Genomic DNA, 26,178 nt, shown 5'->3' with positions numbered 1-26,178 from the left:
TTGTGCTGTAAATCCTTTCAAATATTGATACTTAGAACACCAAATTATTTTCCCCATTGAAGAGTCTGTGCTAAAACAGTTTGTGAGTTTCAAAGATACTCCATTTACTTACAAATTCTAAATCTTGACAAAAATTCTTCGTGGATTACCCATTAGATAATAAAAAGTCAGTAATATCTGAGTATATGAAATGTACCAATAACAGATAATGTACAATTTCATAGTTCCCTTATGATTATCCTAGTGTGTTATCTTAAATGAGTTTTTTTACTGATGTTCTTATATAACTTATTTGTTTTTATATTTTTTCTACAAAAACAAGAGACAATTCCCTCTTTTTGCATTATCCAAATGTGTTAAGAGCAAAATAAATTGCCAGATAGAGGAGTGCTCACCATGTATGGTCAGAGTGTATTTAATTTCATGCATGCGTGAAAGATAATAATGTGATTTCCAGGTACTAAATATTCCTCAGCCATTCACTCTCCGTACTATTATCTGTAGTAAAACTAGATTAAACTTGCGAAATGGTGAATTACTGAAAATAATGAAGTTAAGGCAATTCATTAATCTTTATCTGCTGTCTATGTTTTATAGCCTGGATGGAATTGAAAAATTCATTTGGGGGCCAGATTGCAAAGGGTCTAACATTATGAAGAGAAACATGGGGCTCAAATGTTTCTTTTTTCTTTTTTAATTATACACAGCACCTCTTTCTTACATGCCTCTGTTTTTCTTTTAGTGGCAAAGCATTTCTATAACACTGGTTGAGAAAGTTCAGATGATTGCTGTAATCCTAGGATCCCTGTTCTTGATAGCGAGTGTGACTTGGCTCCTCTGGTCAGCCTTCAGCCCCTATGCAGTGTGGCAGAGGAAGGACATCCTTTTTCAAATCTGCTATGGAATGTATGGTTTTATGGATCTAGTGTGCATAGGTAAGACCATGACCTTAAACATTAACAAACTGTCAGTATAATCCATTTCTTTCAGCGATTGTGTTTTCACCAGTTGGCTCTAACATAGAATGCTGGGGTTCGAATTATCTCAGTTCACCGGTTAATTAACTGTCTGCAAGGCTCATAATTTGGCTGCTTTTCTAAAAAGGCATAACATTTTTATATCCAAGTAGTTTGGGAAAAAAAAAATCCAGGATAATGCCCAAAGTGACATATTTTGCAACCAAAAGGAAGGAGGAGGAGTTGAAGAAATTATTTAGGGTGAGCAACATAAGAAGTGTCTTTTATTTTTAAGGAATGAGAGCAAATCAATTCCTCTTTACGAAGCTGGGCAACATGGACGGTGCAAATGGCACTCTTGCGTTGTGCGTCTGGGGAGAGGATGGACAGCTAACTAGATGTCTGTCTTCGCGATGGTTGCTCAGATTCCTGAGGGCGTGAAGTGCTCTTTAGAAGGGCAGGGACTTGGGGACAGTTTTTCTTGCCAGCCTGTGTCTCTTTGTTTCATTAAATAAATTCGGGGGCTTAGAGAAGAAAAGGTATCAAACATTTTAGCTAAAAGAGGCCCCACTGAAAGATTACTTCTGTGTTTCCCTTGACCCATCTGTCTTTTCTCTAATATCATGAGAAAACAGACGCTATTCATGCAGCACTTATGTGGCTCGTGTGAGGTGCCCCAGGCACTGCGATGGTGACCGGTTGGTGGCAGGTGAGAGTGGCTGGAGAGGGGCCTTGCAGTATCGAAAGGATCCCCCTGCTCTGAGGGGGTTTACAGCTTACTGGGATGTTAAAGAGCTGAAGGAAGGCGCCACGATTTAAAGCAGCAATTCTCAAAGTGTTGTCTGTGAACCACTGGCAGCAGCAGCAGCTGCCTCACTTTTAAAAAAGTGCACATCTGACTCTCCACCCCAGACCTACGGAATCAGAGATTTTGGGGGTGGGGCCCCTCCTAGGCTCCGATGCACACCAGAGCTTGAAAACCACAGACTTCAGGTAAGGGGTGCTAAGCTTGGGATCAATGACTTGGTTTCTCATCCTGGCCTCTGCTCGGGCAGGTCAGCTTCGTCTCTGACCTGTAAAAATGGACATAAGGATCCCCGCTGTGCAGGTCGAAATAAAGGAATTAATGATTATGAAATAATTACGTTATTAATTAGAAGTCATAGATTTGAATGTCAGAAACATTGAAATAACTCTGAGATAAATTAATGCCTCTATTTGCTAGAGTCTTAATTTAACTAGCAGTTTCATTCTTCAGTCTTTTTTTTTCCTAAAAGAACTCTACACATGTTTAAAATGTGATCAGCCTGACTTCTCCCTATTTTTTTTTCTTTCCTCCCTATCAGTAGTATAAGACTAATAGGAAAGAAAATGATCAAATTTCAGGCAAGAAAGAAAAAAAGCAGGGAGGGAAATGTCACGAATAATATGTAAACTGAGAAGATGTTACCTGAATAATTGGGCTAATCATGTATATGAACAATTCGCATTAAATGTGATAATGCATATGTAAGCATTTGGCAATTCTAAATCTCTATTCAAATACAATCTCTAGTGCATCACTCCAAATAAAGAAGAATCATAAAATTGTTCTACAAATTGAATCCCTCAACAAATTCAAAGATAGTGTTTGCTTTACAGTATGAATGTTATAAAATGTGGTATTCCATTGATATTAAAGGGGAAATGCAAAATAAAAGAACCACTGGGATCCCAATCCAACCTGGAGGGAAAAAAATTCCAGTTGACTTTCTTCATGTCATTATAATACTTAAAAAGATCATACATTCCATGGTTAGGAAATAACTTTTTGTTAAAATTTCACAACTTGCATTTAGTGTGGAGTTATTATATCTTGAATTTTGATTGCTAATGTCAGTATTTTAATCAAGATTGTTAGAATTCTGGTTTCAAGAACACGGACATATGAACTCTAATGGTCCTTCAATGATAAATGACAAATTTGATCTTCTCTTGAAATTTGAGCATTTGCTCATTTTATAAAGTCAGATATCTTAGAAACAAAAACAGCTGCCGTTTTTTTGGAGACATTTTGGAGAGTAATTTTTTGATCTGGGTTTTAAATACTGACAGTACTTCTTGTTGTCTTTTGGTTCATCAAATCCGAATTTCATCATTCAGTGATCTATTTGTATATTTTGAAAAATATTAAAGAATTCAGATTGAACATTGTTTATTTCACTTGGCTATTTCACTAATTAGTCTGTTTTGGCCCAGAGAAAATCTTAATTTTTTCTCAAGGATTTTAGAAACTCTTACAATAAAAGAAGCACAATCCACATAGGCCGCCAGTAGTTGCCTGGATCACAGTAGCGATAGCTCCTGCTGACACTTCAGATTAATTCAAATGTCTGCATACTAAGTGTGGACAGTAACAAAAGCCATGATTACGTTGATTATACCTTAAATACTCCTGACTGAAAGTCTTAGAGTCAGAGTTAGAGTGAAATGAGGTTTACAACTTAGAGTCCTATTTGGTCAACTCAGTTTAATAATCTTTATGGGAAACTGTCTACGTCAGACACAGTACGAGGTTCTGGGAATACGAACACGAGCTGGTCACTTTCCCGCCCCCAAGGAACTCATGGCCTCACAAGGACAGGCATGCAAGTCATTAGAATGTAGCGGGATGTGCACCATTAGGAAGTGAGTGCAGGAAATGGCAGTGGGGCAGGGGGAGGGGAAGATTGCAGACAGATTTCATGGGGAAATGCTGGCCAAGTGGGCAGAAAGATGAATAGATACCTGGCAAGTGGAGCGCTGGCCTGCTTCTCACCGTTGGAGAATGTGGGATTGGCCAGCCATTTCCGGGCTTTCAAATACTGGGAAACATTCCCTCGTTCCTGTCTGTCCAAGCTTTTCAAACTTGATTACACCTAAATGAAAAGGAACAGATTGACAGCTTCATAAATGTTCTTTGAAAAAATAATTCTGAAAATCTGTAGATTATTCCAGAATCCAAAAATGTTATAATCTAGCCAGTGCATATAATGCTCAGGAACAGTTGTATTGTTAAATAGAAATGTAAGGATTCATAGAACATTTATTTACTTGGGAAAATTTGTTTACTTATTTTCAGATGCAGTGAATTTGTTTGTTGCTTTCCTTCATTAACTAATACATTTTCTTCTTTTCTAAGACATCGTTTTTTTCTTGCTGTTGTTGTTCTAAATTCTCCTAAGAGTCCAGGTACTATTATAGTTGAAATGTCTCGATAAAGGTGGTTCAGTAGAACTTTCTGCATTGATGCAAATGTTCTATATCTGCGCCATCCAGTTCCATAGACACTAGCTAAATTTGATTATTGAACACTTGGAATGTAGCTAGTGAGAATGAAACTAAATTTTAAATTAAATTTTATTTAAATTAATTTAAATTTAATTTAAATAGCCATATGTGGCCTTCTTGTGGGTCAAATATATTTCAATCTACATTTATAAAAGTCACATCTATTTTAAGGAAATTGAACTATGAAGAGATATAGCTTTTACTATGTTTGGGGAATTCTTTTAAATATTTAAATAGATGGCATTTAGACTATGATTGTACACCAGGAAAACTAATATAAAGGATTTAAATCACCAAGCTATTGTAGCCGGTGGCAGTAATTTAGGAATAGGTAATGAATCAGGCTTGTGTTGGCTCCTTCCTAAAAAGAATTGCACAGTGGACAAAGGAAGATTAACAAACCCAGAAATGAAGAGCAAGTGCATAGCAGAAGGCATTAGGCAGAAGATCTGGTTCTTCACTCCATACTGCGCACATTGAGAAAATACAAGACCACCACTTCCGTTGGTTGTGTGATTCAAAGGAAGCTTGTGCCATAAGAGGAATACGCTTATTAATGACTAAAAGTTTGAGGAACTAGGGGAAGGCCACATGAGGACAGAGGTCATTTGATTCACTTGCATAAGAGCAGTTACCTACTCATTTTAGTGTCTGGTAGAACCAGATGAGGTGAATTCAATTTCTTGTTACAGAAGCAACAAACCAAAACCACATTACATCTAGTGATATTCCCAAGATAGAGATGGCAGTGCTTGTACCTAATCTATTCAACACTGTAAATTAGTGGCAAATCCAAGTCTAGAAAATGTTTTGATCTTCCATGAAATATTATGGGAAGGAATTGGTTAAGGTCACAAAGTTACACACGTGCATTACTTTTGGGTTTTTTTTTTTTAATTTTCTTAATTGTCCACGTATCACACACATACACACACAAAATTTTTGTTTATAATTGTGTAATATATGAAGTTAGGAAAAGACCATTTCACTCACATCCCCCGTTCTACTATGCCACTCCCTTTGCAGAAATGCCCCCTCTCAACATTTTGATGTATCCTCCAGAATTTTTTTGTTAGCTTTACAATGCCTAAAGGTACATAGATACTTATGTATTTTTTTTCATATAAGTGGGATCACACTATGCCAGGTGTTGAGCAAATAATCTTTTTCATTCAACTATATGATCTAGAGATTTCTGCCTGTTATGACAGATACACAACAATGTATTTAGCCTTTCTTCTACTGATGAATATTTAGGTTGTTACCAGTTTTTCCCATTGGGGACAGTGCTGTAAAGACATCTTTTTGTGGGAACATTTCTGTTGGCACCATTCCAAGGAGTGGAAAGTCTGGGTAGAGTAGTAAGCACACGTTACATTTTGATAAGTCCTTTTATAGTGCCCTCTAAAAAGGCTTTACCAATTTATACTCCCCTCAAATACGCAAGCGTTCCTGTTTTCCCACACCTTGCCAGCCATGGACATCACCACTTTCTTGACCTTTCAGTTGGTGGTTTTAAGTACATTTAACACCATTAGAGTGGTTTTCTTAAAATTAATTCTATAACTATTTAAACTTTTGGAGCAATTTTATTTAAGAAAATAAAAATGACCACACTGGGTCATGCTCACGTGCAGCTCATCCTACCTGGTATCTTTCAGGCCCCCAGGGATGTGATGATGTGCAGGGACACGGAGTAGGTGCGCTCTGTAAACACTCACGGAAACACCGTAAGGAGAGATTGAGACCAGGGATCACTGCCTCTCAAAAACCCTGCATTCTCCAGCACATTTTAGGAGCTCTTGGGTCAGTTTCTTCTATTTATCATACTTTTAACAGTGAGGGAATTTCACTTCTCAGTCTCTTTTTAGCGTAGAAAGTACTCCCTGAAATTGCCTCAAAAAAAAATGGCTTCCCCTCGATCTGTGGCTGAAGTTCTGATTCTGTTATTGTTGTTCTTCATACTATTTTATTACTCAGACTTAACATAAGCATGCAGAATGGGGGAGATATAGACACACACACACATACACACCCTGATATACCCACCAGCAGCCAAAAATATCTCCCAGGGCCCTTTTGAAATAATGAACTAAAGTGTAATGTAATTGTTTATGCTCTCTTACTTTTGAAAGCTACAGAGATTAGGGAATTTAAAAAAATAACCTGGGATATACTAGAATGAGTATAAAATCAAAATGTCTTCTCCTTACTATACCAATTATAGTTCATAGTGAAAAAAAATTCTCCTTCTGCAAAAATTTCATACTCTCCAACATAAACTTTTATTTTTCCCATATTTTGAATTAAAATAAGTTTTCTTTAAATCCCTGTAAATTCTTATAGGCATTATAGCCCCTTCTAAAATCTGTTTTTCATATTTGATCATGTATCTAGCTAAAGCTATTTGGGCACACACAAGAAAACTTTAGAATTACCAGTCGGTAATATATTCACATTTCATTATAGAACTTCAGAATAATAAATAAATATAATACATTCCTGCCATCTTAGATGGATTACTTTAGACATATATTTACATTTAAAAAACGCAGAAGAACATTTTCCTCTTGCTTTTGATATTGTTTCACTTTGCTATTTTTCTCCAGGTAGAACAGCTAAAAATAGCACATGATTTAACATTTTATTGACCTGAAATATAAAATGTACATTTTCTAATTCTGTTGCTGTCATATGAATCACAGTGAAGAATTTTGACAAAGAATTTCAGGGCAATTAGACTCGTGATGAAAAGTAAGTTCCCAGCTGTCTACTTAATGGCAGGGTTGCCTCCTCCTATCATGGTGCTTTCAGGCCACCTTCCTCCCTGCAGTTTGCTGTCTGTGAATATAGACCAATTAGCATAAGCAAAGCACAATTAAGAAGGTTAATCTACTGCTAAAGAAAAAATTTCTAATACATTGCAAACAAAATACAAATGACTTTTAGACTACCTCCTTTTAAAAATTTTCCATGCCCTCTGGCACCTTTCAGCATGACTCAGAAGTTGACAATATTTCTTAAATTATTTTAGGTTAAAACACTAGAAAAGAATATACGTTGCTAAGATTTGTAAAATGTGTGGGCCTTGGGCCATTGTTGATAGATGGCATTTTTTTAAAGCTGTAAAATATTTATGGATAAATATAAAATGTATCAAATAGTTTCAAGTGAAGAATGTAAAATTACTGAGAGAACAATTAGAATGTTCCCTGTACCCCTTAGGGCCTCTGTCCCGCACAGAGTGGGCTGAGGATGTCTGAGAAGAGTAAGCTCTTTCCTAGGCCTCCCAAATGGAGTGTGGTCTGACGCGGGCCACCACCTTTGAAGATACTTTTCCTATGGGAAGTGGGGACACAGCTCCCAGCCACCCTGAAACACAGGGCTGCACAAGCAGGGCAGCTCCATCCCATTCAAAATTGTGAACAATTTTAATAAAAAAACTTCACATATATATAAAGTAGTTTTTTTCACCGCAAGACAGTGGAGCCCAGATCTGACCTTCATCACACCCCGATCACCGCCGCCGCTACCACTTCTGGAATCTGAGCTCCTGGGGTCACTCAGGAAAACCAAGCTTTGAAAGTCAACAGGCCAGCGTCCAGCCATGGAGTGGGGTGCAGAAGGCTGCTTCAGGGCTGTGGTTGCACTTTGGGTTACAGTGGTAGGCAGGTGGTAGGAGGCGTTGTTGCTGCATTTATCTCATCCCGAATTTCATAGGAAGCACTAAAGTGGATATGTCTGCATGAATCATACGGCATGTGAGAAAAGCAGCTCAACTTAAGCACTGCTTGGCATAATAACCATGAAAGTTGATTAGCCCAGTATTCAGCATTTCCTTTTTGAATCTTCATATCACTAAAATTTTCCCTCCAGACGTAAGAAGTGTATCAGCCACCTCTGCTCCAGGAAACGCTTCCATTTCCTGATCTGTAATTTGATTGGGGACCTCCATCTCTCTAGTGCCAATGCTTCGGCTACTTAGGAGACCTTTGCGCAGCGCTTTTGTAGGGAGGACAGGAACATTCTTCTCCTCTTGCCCAAGCCCCTCTGGGTTTCCCTTCAAACTTCATCCCAGGTGGAGCCCGGGCTGGAGGTGAGCTGCGCCCGGGCGGCTGAGACTGTTGCAGATTTGCACACTCCGCTAGCTCGTTTGGAATCATTTTTTAAATGGAGCAGAATTCCTTTACAAGCACAGATCATTATTCCTGGGCTTGGAATATCTTAGCATGTTTCATGCCCCTGGAAATGCCTCAGCTTCATTTAGAAAGAGTCTGATTCAACACCGTGAGCCCGAGACACAAGCAAGAGTCTTGGATCTCGACAGTTTGAACACGTTCTGGGCCAGCCCCTGCAAGGCAGAGGCAGAGTGGCCCTTTGTAATTCGAAATTGTCAGAGGAAAAACCAAGTTTTATCCTTCATATGTTTTGAGAAGTAGACCAGTATTATTTCTGTGCTCTGGCGGTACAAATTATAGGCTATTCTATACCTTAATCACACTGATGTTTACTAATTTCTCTGAAGATTATTATTGTAGTTGATTATTAGTGATATTGTTGCCTTTCAAACCCTGGGAAATAAAATAGAAGGGAGCTTGTTGCATATCCTGCTTGTCCTTCAGTGATGGGCATGGAAGGGTCTCTCTAAGCTAATTAACTCTTTGGGTCTTTTAATGGGAGGGGCCCACGCCTTACTCTTAGGACACTTTCAGCTGTCTCTACCAACTGGGGACAGCCTAGCCAAGGAGGTGTCAGTTATCTACTGAGCCCACATTCCCTGCATTATTTACCGTATGCCAAGCCTTCATTGTGGGGCAGGGATATAAACAGAGCAAGGGGTGGCAAACTGCAGCCTGAGGACCAAACCCAGCCCACTGCCGGTTTTTATATAGCCCATGATCTCAGAATGGTTTTTACATTTTTAAATGGTTGAAAAACATAAAAAGAAGACGCTTATTCCATGGCATGAAAATTATATCAAATTGAATCTTCAGTACCCATAAAGTCATGTTGGGACACAGGCATATCCCTTCATTTGGGGGCTGTCACCAAGTTTCAGCAGAGACTGTAAGGGTAACACAGCCCAAAGTACTTGCTACCTGGCCGTTTGCAGAAAGGTTCGCGGAGCCCTGGACTACAACATAGTCCCTGCTCTCCACCTGCTGGGAGGAGACAGTCAGGGAAATAAGCAGTTAGAATACTTCATGAAAAGTGCCCATGGAGAAACGTACGCGAGAACTAACGGGGGAAGATTCATCACGCTGGTTAGTGAAGTCCATGAAGGAAGAAAATCTTCAGTTCAATTTTAGGGAAGAGCAGAAACTAGGAAGGGCCCAGAGAGAGGCAAATGCCTAGACCTATAAACACACAAAATCATGGGATATTTTTTAAGGAATCCTATGCGGTGTGGGGTGGCAAGAATGAAAGATGCTGTTGAAGAGCAGCAGCAGGGAAGGGGCCTGTGGGTGGCGCTTGGGACTGAGACCGCACGCGCTGGGTGTGACCGACCAGCCCGACACTGAGGATGGTCTCAATAGTGTGGAAGCTGAAGGGGAGGGGCGGGTGGAGAAGGTGAGGGACGGTGTAATAGCCTGGGCAGGTGATGAGGCCTGCGCTAAGACTGGTGGGAAGCTGCTAGAATTAAAAGAGATTAATCAGGGCAGAGGAGGGGCCATCAGGTGTGACTCACAAGCCTGTTGGTAGGCAGGAGCGGCAGTCACTGAAACTCTGCGTGTCAGAACGGGGCAAAGGGAGAGAACAGTCTTAGGTTCCTTTTGCACATTTTCTTTTTGCAGAATTTCTGGGGAATCCCAAGTGGATATGGTCAGTAGGCAGCTGGACTTAAGTGTGTGGAGCTCAGGATAGAGGTTAGAGCTGGAGATTTATATATGATGGCTGGAATCAGCGCGTGCAGGGGAAATGCTTCGGTTGAGGAACACGGACATGGCGGGACTTGAAGGGTGGGCAGAACGGCGTGGCCAGAGCAGGAGAGAGTGGGGTCTTGCACGGCGAGGAGCTGGGATCTTCCAGGGGAGGAGCCAGTGGCCAGCAGCGCAGGTGCAAGCACAGAGAGGCGCAGTGGGAGACTGGGCCACACTGAGGTTTTGTTCTGCAGGGCTGCTGGAAGACAGCAGCAAGATCAGCCTGCCTTTCACCTCATGTGGGGAGAGCTTTCCAGGAGGGGCTGAGCTTTCCTGGATGCTGGAGAAGGAGTCAAAGCCAGAAAGAAGCTGGCACATTGGGAAAGGATGGTGCAGTCCAGGGGCTCAGAGTCTGCAGGAGGTGGAAGAGGCCACACTGAGATTAGGAAGGCGGGTGGGCAGGAAGCACTGGAGGTTGCTGTCAGCAGCGGGGTGGGGGAGCTGCAGAGCTTGGAGTTGGGATGGTTTCTGGAAGGCAAGGCCCAGGCCAGGGTGAAGGAGGAATAGCAGAGGGCAAGGGGTCATGCACGGTGGGCCATGGCCGAGTCAGCCACATGGACCCTGGAGTCCTGTGGTCTTGGGGGGCTGAGCAGATCCACATGCCAGGGGACAAACCATCCATGAGCGTGGAGAGAAGCTGAGAGACCAGGACGGCACATCTCCTGTGGCTTTATTCTGTATGAGCGCATGCACACGAGCACGTTTCGTGGAGCTTTACCCTGTGACTTCACTGTTTTCCAGAAGAGAGGTTATGGGAATTCTAAACACATGAGACTCAGGAACTGCACAACTTCAGAGATCTGAGTGTATCCCTAGGTACTCTTAAATGAAGTTATGAAAGAGGCCAAATCAACTTGGGAATGGAAGGTTTTCTTTGGAACAGAGAGCTGAAAGTAGATCGTGTGGCAGCGGGGCCAAGCCACCACAAGCCTGCCCCCATCTGGGAGGGGCAGAAGAGGCAGTTCCCTTACCCTGAAAACCTGGGGATTGTTCTTTAGACCTCACACTGCCTCTTTGGGATCTCCTGCCTTTGTACTATTTTGCAACAAAGAATTTTCTCACTCAAGAATGTGAACACAACCCTTCTTCTAAATGATGCTTCTGCCGAGAACACTGAGGATGCAGGACTGTGGGTGTTGACAGGGAGGGTGGACAAACACTTGGGCTGTCAGGAACCACAGCGATGAGCATAGACACGAAGCCCATATATGTCTTCAACTGCTTCCAAGTAGGGAGACATAAGGTCTTAGAAAATGCATCTTCGATGATATCTCAGATTATATTTGCTATGACCAGAGCAATATTTTAAGCACTCTACCCCAATTGTTCCATTTAATCCCCACAACAGCCTTAGAAGTTATAGATACTGTTATCATTCACGTCTCAGAGATGAGAAAATAGGCACGTGTGAAGCAGCTCCCCAAGGTCAGACAGACTGGAAGTCAGTCCCGAGATTGGAACCAGACCCTGTCGCTCCACAGCCTGTGTGCAGGGAGTAAGGATATTTACCTGCCTGAGCTATTATCTGGTCAGAACCCCTCCTTCTGGTGCTGAGCTTGAATAACTAGAATCATTTACAAAATGTTTTCTGTACGATAAAGTGAAACTACTTCTTAAATTACTGTCTCAAACACCTAAGACATGGCATAGGGAATACATACCTTTAGGTGAACTGATTTTAGATCAGAAATAGAGAAAAATTTGTCTTGGAAGCCCAAAGTATTGTAGTTATTTTGTGAAGTCTTCACTCATTTACTCTAAATTAATAAAGCCCCACAAATACAGAAACATTAGTAAGGAGAATGGAAAACATGGACCATACCATACCAAAAGCCATTTCTCTCTTCCCCTTCTTCCAAGTGAAACAATTTCCTAATAGGAATTATCTATGTAAAGAATCACATCGCGATCTTGAATTTTTTTTACTACATCACAGAATAGATAAGAAAACTAATATATGAGCATTTTTATATTCAGGTTAAACATTTCATTAATGTTTTAAATTATAAACATCTTTCTCATGTCATGGAATGAAACAGAAGGGTTTATAAATTTTAATTATGTGTAGATGGTAGCTTCTGTTTGGAATTTTTATCCACTGCCTGTATGACTTAAGAGAAATGAAAAATGAAGCCAACAACAATGAAATAGCCTATCACTAGTCACAAAGGTAAAGAGATTTTAATTAGACATTTCAATTTAGATCTTTTAAAATAATTATTCTCATTCCTCCAAAATAGAACAACAAATACCTATGTAGTTTACTCTGAAAATTATTAAAATCATGTTTTATAAGTTTTCAGTAGGCAGTTTATTCATTGAAGAAGAAATGGAAAATTAGTTGCATCTATTTTCACTTGCCACTAAAGTTCACTAAGAGTCTCTTTCTAAGAACTGGCATTAGTCCATATACTAGAGTGTGGGAAACAAATGGAAATTTACTAAATCCAAAAAGCTTTAATTAATGCAGAAAATAGACATTGATATGCTTTCTAAACCAAATGCAGTTTTTATTAAATCCAGGTGTGCAGGTTATTTATTTTTATAAATCATGAAGGTTGTTATAATTCTCCTGTCTCCTATCCAAATGCTACAATGTACCTTTAGGATAAAGACCAGAGAAGAATTTACCCATCTCAGCCTTTGGTGTTACCAAAAAGATACTTTGATCCTGTCTACTTATTAGTCAGTGTAATATCCCTTCTGGCCGCTGACTATTCAGTGGGCCAAGGACACTGGTGAGGGCTGGCTTTGGCCAAGGATGCTGATGTCTGAGTTCTTGCAGAACAAGCACACTGGACCAGGCACCACGAGGCAGGCTCTGATTCTGAGCTCAGTCACTAACTATGGACCTTGAGCAAAACATGCCACATCACTTCCCTGGGTCTCAGAGTCCTCATCCCCCAAAGCGAGAGGGTTGGATTAAATCATACCCAATATATATATTTTTAATTTCAAAATTCAGTGACTATGTTTGTCCATCAGGTTCTTTTTGATCTTGAGTGAGAGCCCTGTGATATATGATGCTACCCCTTTGCTAACAAAGTTTATCATCTGTCCAAGGATGGAGGGGCAGAATTGAAATGTCATTCAACTGAAATTAACTGATTCCATGCTCCCAATTATAGGAGAGCTCTAGGATGTCTTTATTATCTATTAATATAAAAGTATTGGGCTCATTTATTTCTTTTATTGAAAAACCATACCCATAGATTTTTTTTTTCTCAAGCAAATCACTGTTGGGTAGAAATGTAGATAATATAACAATTCTTCTGTCTAGTGAATTCTTTTAATCCTTTTTTTAAAAAAAATTAAACATACCATATCTTTTATAATGTGTTACAAAGTTTGCGCTTTTTGAGGAATATTCTTTGAATGTGCCAATCATAGATTTATCCTCCAGGGTTATTAATAGAAAGATCAAGAGAGTGTTCTATCTACCAAAGAATAAAAAAAATAGAATAATTGATTGATGGATAGGCTTCTTAGAAAAACAAGTGATCAGATGAATGGACATTGTTTCCTTTTTACTCTCTCCATTTTGCCTGGAAATAGCAGGGAGGAATCCTTATCTGCCTCCCAAGTTTTAGGCCTGGGCACAACCACTTTGTCAGATTCAGGGTTCATGACTGTTCGATGCAGGCAAACATTCGATGGCCAGGCCAGCAAGATAGGAGGCGACAGTTACTGGGGCTGAACACAAAACCTTTTACAGAATTTTAGCTCCTTTGCCCCGTGCCCCACATTTCCCCTACCACCTCCCACTCAGGGCCAAAACCCACTGTCATGAAATATGGACCCCCATCCCTAAACCCTTTCCAAATTTAGCATTGGACTGCATGTGTCAGTTTGTCTTTGATGTCAGAAAATATTACTTTAATGTTTCAAAAAACAATACTCAAGACCCTTTTCTGTTCTCATAGCAGAGTCACAACTAGATTAAGTCAGTCCTTGTCATCCCTTAGCTCCCAGTGATGGCTACTGAGCTCTCTCTCCCTCTCCTTTAGCAAAGATTGATTGAGTTCTTACCATGGGCCGGGCACTGTGGTAGGAACTGGTGCCAAAGGCAAGCAAGACAAGGTTCTGTCAGGGAGCACACAGCTGATTAGGGACCACAGGCACATGAACAAGTTGGTGCAGCACAGGCAGTAAGGAGATCGACATAAATCAGTTCAGGTATTTCCTGTGTGGCACGGTAGACAGTAGAAAGAGGGAGTGATTGATTTTGTTTGAGTGCCTCAGAGAAGAAATTATGAGAGAATCTGGATCTTGAAGCACGATTAATAGTTCATCGTGCAAATGTAACAGAGTGGGCATTCCAGGAAATTCTGTTTTATGGTTGTAGCTCGGGTTTGCTAAGAAGAAAGAATTAGCAGAATTTGGTGCAAGAGGAGAGAGGAGTTGTAGTGACCCCCAGGTTTCTGGTTTACATGACTTGGGGGATGGTCATAACTGAAATAGGTATGGCAGGACAAGATCAACTCACCCTGTGCCAGAGCCTTTCAGAAAAGCTTCATTAGCTGTCACGTATTAATAGTGCAGTATTAGACTTCATCTGACAATTGGGCTTTCCCATCGCATTCTCTTTCCAGAAAGCGATGTCATCAGCGTTGGAGAGCCAGCACAGATGTGCCCTTTGCTTCCAGGCTGATGACTGCAGCTGTCATGGAGAGGGGGACATAGAGAGCGTCAGAGACAGGATGAACACTCTTTTGTGTGCTCTCAACAAAACTCTTGTCTTCATTTAGGGTCTTCGCTATTGTACTAATCATTTCTTTGTGTGTGCTGTTCCCTACTTTGGGGGTGGGGTGGGCTGGATCATCAATATTTTGAAGTTATCTAGACCCTAATGTGTTTTGTGTCTTGGGAACTTTCAGAATAATTTGTTGTCCTTATCTTGTTTCTTGCACAGAAGATGATATTATTGATGTTAATGATGAATCTGTGTTTGAGCCCTTGAGCTGTAAGCTCTCATGATCAGCATGCCATTCTCAACCTGGTTTGGGAATTTTACTTGGTTCTAGGCATTTGTGAGAGAAGCAAGTTCTATACCATTTATATTCGGTGACGAAAAATCAACCATATTTTACAGGTGTCAGTGCACTTTATGTGGGCTATCTCTTTACAGTATTTGTTCCTATACAGACAACATTGGAGATACGTATTCACGGAATCCCCATATGTCATTAGGACACTGTAGTTTCCAGAAGAATGGGTTTTAGGATATTAATTTATGAAGGCTTTGTTTTGTGAGCTTAGTGACTTTTGCGATGACATATATTATCTTTCAGTCTTCATCTCTCTAAGTTTTATCTTTCTGTATTTTTTGCATTAAGCTTCATATATTGTTCAAACAAAAACTGTTTGGAACATACAGAAATAACTGTGGCTTATGGTTATTTCTTTGATTTATATTAACAAGATTTAACTATGGGACAGTGACTTTTGAAGTGATTGCCTCTATACTCACATTTAAGTTTCTATAATTATTGGGCATTTGAATTTGGGGTAGATTGGAAAATAGTGCCAGGAAGATTAATGCATTTTGTTACATTCTAGCACAAAGATCATCACAAGGGTATCTTGGATTACTGTTTCATTTGGTTGATTTTCTATGGAGCAAACATACTCTGGTTTTCACCAAGTATCAGTGAAAATTAAGGAGTCAAAAGTGGGGCCAATTTATGAGATGGGCTCTAAACTGTTCTTCTAGGACATGGAATTAAACAGAACCCAACCCGCATTCTGTTTCCAGCATATGCTGACTTCCCCGAATGACATGAGTTATATTTATAAAGCTTAGATAAATATATACATATGTATATATGTGTGTGTGTGTGTGTGTGTGTGTGTGTGTGTATCTATATATGTAAATGAAAGAGAAAGAATAAGAAAAATCTTGGTAAGATAGAATGGTGAAATTTAACCTAAAACTCTTGAGCATTCTCAAAATCAAGAGCCTTTTTTGGCCAAATATCTGCTGTGAGCTGTGAGTTCTTAAGCTTTCCCAAAGGTCGTTTAGATTGAACAGCACACAGAGCTTTACAGTGTTCCTCTGTGGTCTCACCATGGGCTTGCGTTCCCTGGGAAAGCTGAAGGTGAGTGTCGCTGCCCAGAGGAGGCTCTCACCGCTGGCCGTGTCACCTTCAAATGAGGCTCCCCAGCCCTTCCCCCCCATGGGTGGGGAGGGGAGGAAATGGCTGTTTCACTGGTGCTCCTAGAGACATAGCAGTGTCGGTGACACACAGGATAGCAAAGATGGCAGCTAATCGTATGAACTTCGCTCAAATCACAGCTTACTCATATTTTAAATGAGGGCGATGTAGTTTATCCACAAGATCTGTTTCAGTCAGTTCGGGCCGCTAAACCAAAATACCATGAACTGGGTGGCTTAAGTGGCACACATCATCTCTCCCAGTTCTGTAACTGGGGAGCCCAAGGTGAATAGCAGCATCTTTGGTGTCTGGTGAAGGCTCTTTTTCTAGTTTGTGGACAGCCGTCTTCTCGTTAGGCCCTCATGTGGCCTTTCTTTGGTGTGTGCACACAGAGAGAGAGAAAAAGAGGAAGAGATCTCATGTTTTTTCTTTTTATAAGGGCACTAATCCCGTCTTGAGGTGCCCACCCTCATGACCTCATCTAACCTTGATTACCTCCCAGAGTCTCACCTCCAAACACTGTCACACTGGGGATTTGGGCTTCAACATATGAATTGGGGGGGGGCACAAATATTTAGTCCATATTAAGCTCTTTTAGTTGGTCATTCTTTAGCTAGAAGAGACTGCCGTACTTTGAACATTTAGGTTGGATAGGACTGTAGTGCTCAAGGTTTACATTTAGACAAATTTGGGTTCCAGTTTCAGCTCCAATTCTTATGTCTTCAGGATGTTGGACAAGTTGTTAAATCTCTCTAGGTCTCAATTTTCTCAATTGTACAATTGTACAAGTATACCACCTAATTTTAGAGTTGCTCTCCAGATTAAATGCAAATCATGCATGTAAAGCTCTTAGCACACTGCTTGTCACAAAATAGAACCTTGGTAAAAACTTACCTTATAAATTATGAGAAACAGCCAAACCTATCCAAACAAAAGCTGGGACTGGTAACATAAGAGATGAAATTGACCAGTGCTTTGGTGGTTAATATAAGATAAAATTTGTTTGTATTTGATTATAAATTTTGCAATTCTCTGTTAATTATAACACTTCAGGTGTTAAAGTAAACATAGACAAATGGGGTGTGTGTGTGTGTGTGTGTGTGTGTGTGCGCGCGCGCGTGCACGGGAATGTGACTACACGTACCTTGGTAGCATTCCCATCATTTCTTTCTGTGAATAGCTCAGATTACACCACTATAAAGAACTTCAACTAACACACCACTTCAAAATTTAGAATATATTTTACTTACACAAAAACTGTTTTTATTTCAATGAAACCAGAAAATATTTAAGCCTGCTTTGCTTTTCAAGATTATTCCCTAACAAAAATGTCCCTTTGTACACCAATAAGAAGATGCTCCAATTAAATGTTACTGGGGAGAAAATGACAAAAACCAACCAACCAACCACACGTGCACATGCACACTTCTCAACTCTCCAAATTTCCATAAATCACACTTTGTGGACATTCATACCATTAATAATGTAGCAAGCATCCTAAAATATTTAATACTTACATTTTATAGAAATTATAATTGCTTTTCTCTTCAGGCTTAGTGAGTCAGATGAAAAAGTAAATCCAAGTCTGCTCTCATATGACCTGAAATGTCAAGGTGACAAATTCATTTGACCATCAGTGAGAAAGTAGAGCAGCATGGCTTTTAAAAGCTGGATTTCCAACACGATGAGCCAGAGCTGAATGGGTCCTTACCCTTGAATGGTCATCATCCCTATCTTCTCACTGTGCCTTTTGTAACCATGAGTTACAAAACTAGTGGTTGTAACCAGTGGTTACAAGAGGCATTTGCCACAACTCCAGAACTTTTAAAGAAGAAAGGATAAAAATGCACATTACCTTGGAAGTGGGATGGGGTTCGTTGTATTACAGTAAAATTTAGGCTTCTAGAGGGCAAGGACTTCTTAAATGCTCATGGGGAGTAAAACAAAGTCTAATCATCATTCACGACTTAATGCAATTAAGAAGCAGCAGCCCATGGAGCTGGAAATTCAAGAGGATTATGTCTTCATGAAAACTTCAAGAAATTCTCTTTAAATTCAGTTCAAAATATACTATAAAGACCTGCAGGATTTATTTCTGCACATTGGGTAGATTTATGTATTTAGAAAAGAGCTACCAGAAATATATTCCCAGAAAGCGACTGTAAGCTCTAGTGAGTGATCTGATTTCTGGCCTTGCAAAGGAAATCAATAAAAAAGAATAGGATCCTGCAAAATGAGTGGTTTCCCCCTCAGTGAAGCTCTCCCTGCCCATCCCCATCTCTGCTCTTACCCAGAATGAACCTGTCTTGGGCTGTAATTGTTTTGTGATTAGTGTGAATGAATGCTCCTCACCACATAGATTCACTATTGATTTTTTAATTAATAATAATGTCTTGTATTTATATAGTTACTATCTCAGAGGAAATCTGAGTGCTTTATAGTTGATGAATTCCAATTTATCTTCATACTATCTGGGTGAATGTAAAGATTAGGTATTCCAATTTCATTTTAAGGAGGAAAAATCGAACCCAAAAGGTTAAATCAATGGCCATGGAGACTCAGAAAGCTAATAATAGAATCACCAATTAAAATCTGGTAGTCCTAACTTTTGATTCTGGCTGTTTCCTGAAAATATCTGGTCAGTTAGGTCAACTTTAGATTATTCCTTTGGAAAAAGAAGTAGATCTAAACATTTATTTGAAATTGTTCTGATTAACAGAAGTTTACATTTTTCTTCATTATTTTGGTGGTGTACAATAATTATGCTTAATACATTTTTACTTGCTAGACCACATGCATTTTTAATGACCTGTGTCGATATCTTTGGAGTGCTTCTATGTCACATGAATCAGAAGTTTATCTCCTGGTAAGGGAGCTATGCAAAATTTGAGTTTTGATAATGAGATTGGGGTGATTCTTCAAGGACTGGTATCTCCCTTACCTACCTATTATTGTTTTAACTGACAAAAAAATGAAATAATGTCCCCCCCAAAAACATGCTTAAAACCCTTAAGTCATTGTACCTATGGGAAGGTTACCACCATCCTTTTAGTCACTCATTCCTCCAGCCTCAAATATATGGAACTCTGATTTTCCCCCGTCTTCCATTATAATTCCTATCAATTTTTCCTCTGAGTTTATTGCTTTATTTCTCTGTGCTCTCCTTACCGTTACTCTGCTCGTCACATATAAGTCGAGAGCCTCCTTCATTGTCTCCACGACTTCCTCAATCCATCTTGTATTAACTTTCCTAATAAATTCCCTGTAATTGTTGAATTATTCAGGCACAAAACACATACAGAACAATATGCTGAACATCCATACCTTCACCACCCAGTTTGAAAGATGTGACATTTGAGATAAAAGTTGAAATCCCTCTTTGAAGACCCTCCTTGGTCTCATCTCTGTCCTTCCCTCCCCACTGTCATGACTCAGCTGTTATTGTTCTCATGCCTGCTTTTATATGTTTACCATATATATGCATTCATAAAAATGTACAGTATTTATCCACTCCAGGAGTTTCTTTTTGAAACTTTCATTTTTTCATTGTGACTTTGATATTTTCATTATAGTTTTGAAATGTATCCATGTTGATGCATATGACTTTATTCCCTTTTGTTTCATTGCTGCAGTCCATTGGCTCTACAATTTTTCTGTTCTTCAGAGGATGGACATTAAGATCACTTGCAGTTTTTTCCTCAAATACAAACAATGATGTAATAAATGTTTTTGACCATGCTTCCTTTTTCACCTTTGTGAGAGCTTCTCTAGGAGATATACCCAAAGGTCTAAATGCTGAGAGGTGGGAACTGCTCATTTTCAAATTTATCATTGCAAAGTGGTTGTGTCAGCTGACATGCTCTGCTTACCCATGCCTTACTTCACCAAAAATGGGCTCTTCCTTGGCCTCTGCACCGAATTTCCATGGAATTTCAACCTTCTCCAAAAAAAGAGCCCTTCCTCACTTCTCTCTCTCTGAGGGACTTCCCCTAGGGACTCGTTTCGTGTGAAGGGTCACACATTCAAAAGCTTTTGGAACACACACTGAAATGTAAACGTGTGACAGTGCAGGGTGTGTGGTAGGGCTGGGGTGGACGGTGAGGGCCCCATGTGCTAGTGCATCATACCTGACTTATGGGCCACCAGTTTATAGTCCCCGAGTTTCTCATATCGCCTTATTTATTTTCCTGGGAGTGTCTCAGAAACGTGTGATCATCCGATTCCCTTTGTAGCAGCAAAGAGCAAGGATCTGGGAACCAGCCTGGCTGAGTTCAAATCCCTGCTCCCCCACCACTAGTTGTGTGCTCTTAAGCAAGTTCCTTCACATCCCCGTGGCTTCATCTCCTTGTTTGTGAAACAGGGGAAATGCTAGCACCTGCCTCATAAGTCTGTGCTGAGAACCACATGAGATGATTGACATAAAGCTCTCACGTAGCTGTTCAATACGTTTTTGTTGAATTCTTGAGGAAAACACAAATAACAGAAAGTCATATTGTTCCTACTGTGTGTGAGGCATTGTTCTAGGAGCTTGGGAGACGGCATCCTCAATACCTGCAATGTCTCTAACTCAACAGAGCAGAAGAATCACGGTTTTAGAACATAAATTGTCACGTCACTCCTCTACTCAGATACCCGCTAATGAGGTCCCATCGCACTGGGAATGAAGTCAGTGTCCTTGTAAAGTCCCGCAGGGTCCTACGTGATCTGCCTCCAGTTACCTCTGATGTCAGCTCCACTACTCCTCTTACTTGCTCAGTCTGGCTCGTGCGGGCTTCCAGATGTGTGAGGCAACTTCCTCTTAACATCTGCAACCTGTCTCTTTCCTAAATTAAGTTGCCAGCTGGGTCCAAGCCCCTAACATTTTGCTTGGCACACAACAGGCAGTCAAGAAATATATGTTAAATCAGTAAATGGACCTAATGATTCTCCTAAGGTGATGTGAATGCCCAAGGCGTATTCTGAACCATCACAGAGCAAGTAATTATATCCACGATAGCTTAACTCTCTGCATGTTAGTGTATCCTTATTCTTTAAGTATAGATTATTCCTGTGTAACATGGGTAGCAGCTTACCATTAGCCATAATAGTTGGGTAAACAGTATGTCATGTTCTTCAATGATGATGAATAACAGAGTTGACATTTCTTGAATCCCTTACTTGTCTACAAAACAACATTCCCGACCTTTGATTATCACTAGTCTTTTTTCTTTTCCCTCAAATTCTAGGTCTCATTGTCCATGAAGGAGCTGCAGTTTACAGGGTTTTTAAGCGCTGGCGAGCTGTTAATTTGCACTGGGATGTATTAAACTATGACAAAGCCACAGACATCGAAGAAAGCAGCCGGGGAGAGTCTTCCACAAGTAGGACTTTGTGGTTGCCATTGACAGCTCTGCGGAACAGAAACTTGGTCCACCCGACCCAGTTAACCTCGCCCCGGTTTCAGTGTGGATACGTGTTATTGCATCTGTTCAATCGGATGAGGCCCCATGAAGATCTGTCAGACGATAACAGCTCGGGAGAGGTTGTGATGAGAGTGACTTCAGTGTGATAAAAGCATAAGATGATCCCGTGTGGACCACCCCGCACCTTTCGGAATGTAGTTGCAATGAATGGTGAAACCACAGCACTTCTAAAAACAAACATCTATGAACTTTTTAAAATTTATGCTTTTTATATGAACATTTGAATTGCAAATACATTTTTCTGAAAAAAAAGAGTCCTCTTGTTCTTTGTTTCCCGATTTGTCACATCTTTTATGAGTTGGTACTTGAAATCATTATACATATAATTTAATTCTACTTGGTTAAAAGAATGATGAAAGTTATCCTTAAGGCCAAAACTATTTTTTCCTGCTTGTTTTAAATATATTTTTATCAAACGTTCTGCTCCACGTGTAATTTTTCAGACATGTTACGAATGGGTAAGAGTTTAGAATGCCGTGAGCAGGTTCCAAAGTGCCTGTCAAGTGTGCGGCACAGAGGCGCTTCTCCTTGTGCCTCGTGCTGGTTGGCAAATCTGAGCACGACATTTTTGCTCTGATGAAATAGCCTGTCACCAGGAATGCAAGTTCTAGGAATTATGGCTTGTTTCCTAATTTCTGAAACAATACAGAGCGCTTGTAGAAATATAAAAATAAGTGGAATAGAATAGCTTTACTTCTGTACGTATTACATCAGCAGGGCATCCTGCATACTTATAACCCCCAAAGCTTACCGAAATGTTGCATCTAGTATCTGGAATCATAATACTGCCTAACATTTGCGCAGCCCTCTAACAGACCTATCACAATTAATTCAGTTAATTATTAGTGTCTTGAATTCTATGTGTGCCATCTTAATTAAATTTTCTTTTCTTCTAAGTAAAGGCTTATATACCACCTTAATCACTTAAACACTAATCCTATTACTGGGTTTAATGAAGTACTAGGAAATATTTTCGCCAGCAGTGAGAAGTCTTTCTCTTTCACTAGATGAGTATTTTTTAAATGAAAAGAGGAAAAGAAAAATAAGCCTATTGACTCCCCAGGAACAGGCTGCTAACTCTTGGTATCTGGGGATTTTCCACCTTTTTATCCACCTAATGAAGGTAATTGGCACATTTTAATGAACAATGGCAGAGCAGATGAGAAGGCAGGAAGTCACGTTTTCCCTAGAAACAAGAGTTGAACATGCTGGTTGTTTGAAATAATTAATGACTAGATTTAAAAGCATATAAAGTAAAATGTTTTATATTCTATTTTCTAAAAATAACTTTTGAGTGATTAATAATAGAATAAATCATGTTTGTATAATACAGTAGTTCACAGAGTAGCACTATTACGTGATTCCTCCATAGAAAATTCTCCCAATACTTAAAATAATATTTTTCCAGTTAAAAAAACATGTTACAAATGACAACGGTGTGACAGTTTACAGAAATGTGAAGAATGAATCATGAAGTCACAAAGGAAGGAAAATTCAGCCATTATTTAGGGGCAGATGTGGGAGGTGAGCGTGTTAAACGTTCTATTTCAAACTTTGTTTGCTTGTTTTAATATGATGTTCCATGAGCACCATCCTGGGTGAGTTTCCTGGACAGTTTATTCACTAAGGCGAGTAGTCAACAGCATAACATTTCATGGAGAATAATTTTGGTTACTAATGTCATTACAATTTAGAATAATTTGTGTTAAAAATGCTGTACTGAGACTTGAAACACAGATTAGACTACCACTTCCAGTACGTAGCAAGACTGCCCTTTGAATTAGTGCACACCTCACTCAAAAACAAAAAGGGAGAGAGGGTGAGAACCCCTCTCCCTGCGATGTCTGTGTGGGTGCATGAGGTGGAGACGTCTGGGGACAAAAGTGCAGGATGGAATTGTCCCCCTGAAAGGGACATGTGCCCTGGCCTCCCTCCTTCCCAGGACCTTGCCCTGGGATGTTCCTTTTGTCTACACCCTGTATTTCCCCCCACCTTTTCATGACCCCCACCTCCTGACACACACACACACACCCTGAATCAATCTTGGAATAAGAAATCTGGCAGAATTTCCACTCAACATAATGTACCCTCCATGACATGATTGCAGAGAAACTCAAAAAGAAACACTCCAAGGGTGGGGAGTGCATTTAGAGAACTAAATTCACTGCTTTAAAATAATTAAAATTCTTAACACTGTACTATATCAATTATTATGTAAATAATTAACTTTCCAATTGTGAATGCCATAATTCAAACTCAGGCTACCTTAAATGTAAAAAAAAAAAACATTATGGTAAGGAAATGAGTGGGAAATACTTTAAATTATTATTTTTGAAATCTTTTCCAATATTACACCAATTTAGAACCTGTATGCAGCCTGCCTCTTTTCAGTCATTAATGTGCAGTACAAACCTTTCCCATCTGTGTGCTGGGCACTGTGAGCAGCGGGGCACGGGGCAGCCAGGTTCACAGGGAGGCTCCACATCTTAGGTGTCTACATACAGGTGAGCTAAGAGAAGCGGCAGTTCAGACGGGTGGCCATTTGTCCCTCAGGCACCTGGAGAAGGTATCACTGAGGATCTGACAGGACCTGGGTCTTGAGGGGAAAAAGAACACTCTGGAACAGCTGGGGGGTGAAAGAGAGGCATGTTCCAGAAATGGAGAGAACTCTTGTCAGAGGGAGTACAGGCTATAGGTGAAGACATGATCCCACCCTACAGGGTTGGCTGGGTGTCTGGCACCGAATCCCACACAGAAGATGGGGTTCAGGCAGCAGGTGGTAAGATCGGGCAAGGTCATTTCTGGGGGATGGGTGTTCCCCATGAATTGCTGTAAATTCAATAATGCAGTAGAAATAGTCAGACATCGGATGGGCTGTGCTGCTTTCCTCCCCTCTCCCGGGAGACAGCAAAACCCAGAAAGCGCATCATAGATCTTGGGATAGTTCCTCCATTTTTAAAAGTGCCCCCAGTCACTTTCCAGAGTAAATAAATTTTATCATCAAATTTTTACCTAAATAATCAATTTTTAATTTGTTATTCTGTACATACCAGTAACTAAAAACATGCCACAATAAAGCAAGCTCTCTCTCTTGCTTTTGTTTTAGCCCAGGACTGCTTCTCTTTTCTTTTTGATTTTTTTCCCCCATAGGTTAGTGATATTAGCATGACCTATTGGTTTTGATGATGTGCAAATGCTCCAACCTCCCTTGTCTGTAGAGTTAAACAGCAAAATAAATTTGTCTTTGCTGCTCCACAATTAGATTAACCGTCATCCAACAATTGATGTTTCTTTCTCTTTTTTTGTAGCGACAGGATCTCACTCTGCCACCAAGAATGGAGTGCAGTGGCATAATCATAGGTCACTGCAACCTCGAACTCCTGGGCTCAAGCAGTCCTCCTGTCTCAGCCACCTGAGTAGCTGGGACTACAGGTGTGCACCACCACACCCAGCTAATTTTTCTTGTTTTTTTTTTTGTGATGGGGTCTCTCTATGTTGCTCAGGTTGGTATCAAACCCCTGGCCTCAAGTGATCCTCCTGCCTTGGCCTCCCAAAGTGCTGAGATTCCAGGAGTGAGCCACTGTGCCCAGTCTGATGTGTGATTTTTAAACACAGATCATGCTCTGTCCGTATTTCCCTTTATAGCTTTTTTCTATCTTACACATTTTAATGACAGTAGCTTATAAGCATCTGATATTTTACATTTTCTTCCCAAGTTCATCCTTTTTCCAACCAAGGTGTGGCAAAGTTTGTCTTCAAATTACATATAAAATAAATATAACATATTATATAATATGAATAACATACTGTACAATTATATAATTATGTATATATTATTTATATAATGGCATAATTTATAGAAAAATAATTTCATGTTTCATATATTAAGACATAATTAGTTAAAGACCTTAAAGAGATACTTTAGCCAATTAGCTCAGTGCCAGTTTATCAGTTAAGAAAAAACCATTTCCATCCTGTGTGCATGATGCAGAATTGCAGCAGATGCTGTGATTTATAGCAAACCTCAAAGTTCTGGGCCCCGGTGTTACCTAGAGACTAATTCATTAGCTTCGTAAAGGTGCCATTTTCCACACCATAGATTTAACTAGTTAATTAGTCAAGGAGTTCCAAGTTGTGTTAAGCATTTTCTCCCTAGGAAATGTAGGACACTGAGAGCCAATGGGAGAATGAAAATAATGCACATTTTCTTATAAAGTTTTGGTGGTGTTTTATTTTTAAATCATAAACCTTAATCTAAAGCATTTTATGATTATTTTCTAAAACAGGTCAGTAGTCACTAAATTTTCTTGCAACTTTTCATATTTTTGAGGATTTTCTATATGCAACATGGCTTTTTAGGGGAAATAATCTTTTT

General features: G+C 39.9%; 1 protein-coding gene across 1 annotated transcript in view; it reads left to right on the top strand.

The window, feature by feature from the left end:
* MARCH11 (membrane-associated ring finger (C3HC4) 11) overlaps positions 1–21,997 on the top strand; it is a 111,251-nt gene extending 89,254 nt beyond the window's left edge. Inside the window, exons 3-4 of the mRNA XM_012642729.1 lie at positions 743–935; positions 21,567–21,997. Of these exons, the coding sequence (XP_012498183.1) occupies positions 743–935; positions 21,567–21,889 (516 nt within the window). The 3' untranslated portion in view covers positions 21,890–21,997. The remainder of the gene's footprint in view (positions 1–742; positions 936–21,566) is intronic.
* The last annotated feature ends 4,181 nt before the right edge of the window (positions 21,998–26,178 follow it).

The sequence above is a fragment of the Propithecus coquereli genome, unplaced genomic scaffold (genome assembly GCF_000956105.1).
Source record: "Propithecus coquereli isolate 6110/MARCELLA unplaced genomic scaffold, Pcoq_1.0 Scaffold100, whole genome shotgun sequence".
NCBI classification, from domain to species: Eukaryota; Metazoa; Chordata; class Mammalia; order Primates; family Indriidae; genus Propithecus; species Propithecus coquereli.
Note: the sequence above shows the minus strand (reverse complement) of the source record. Positions and strands in the feature narration are given on the sequence as shown.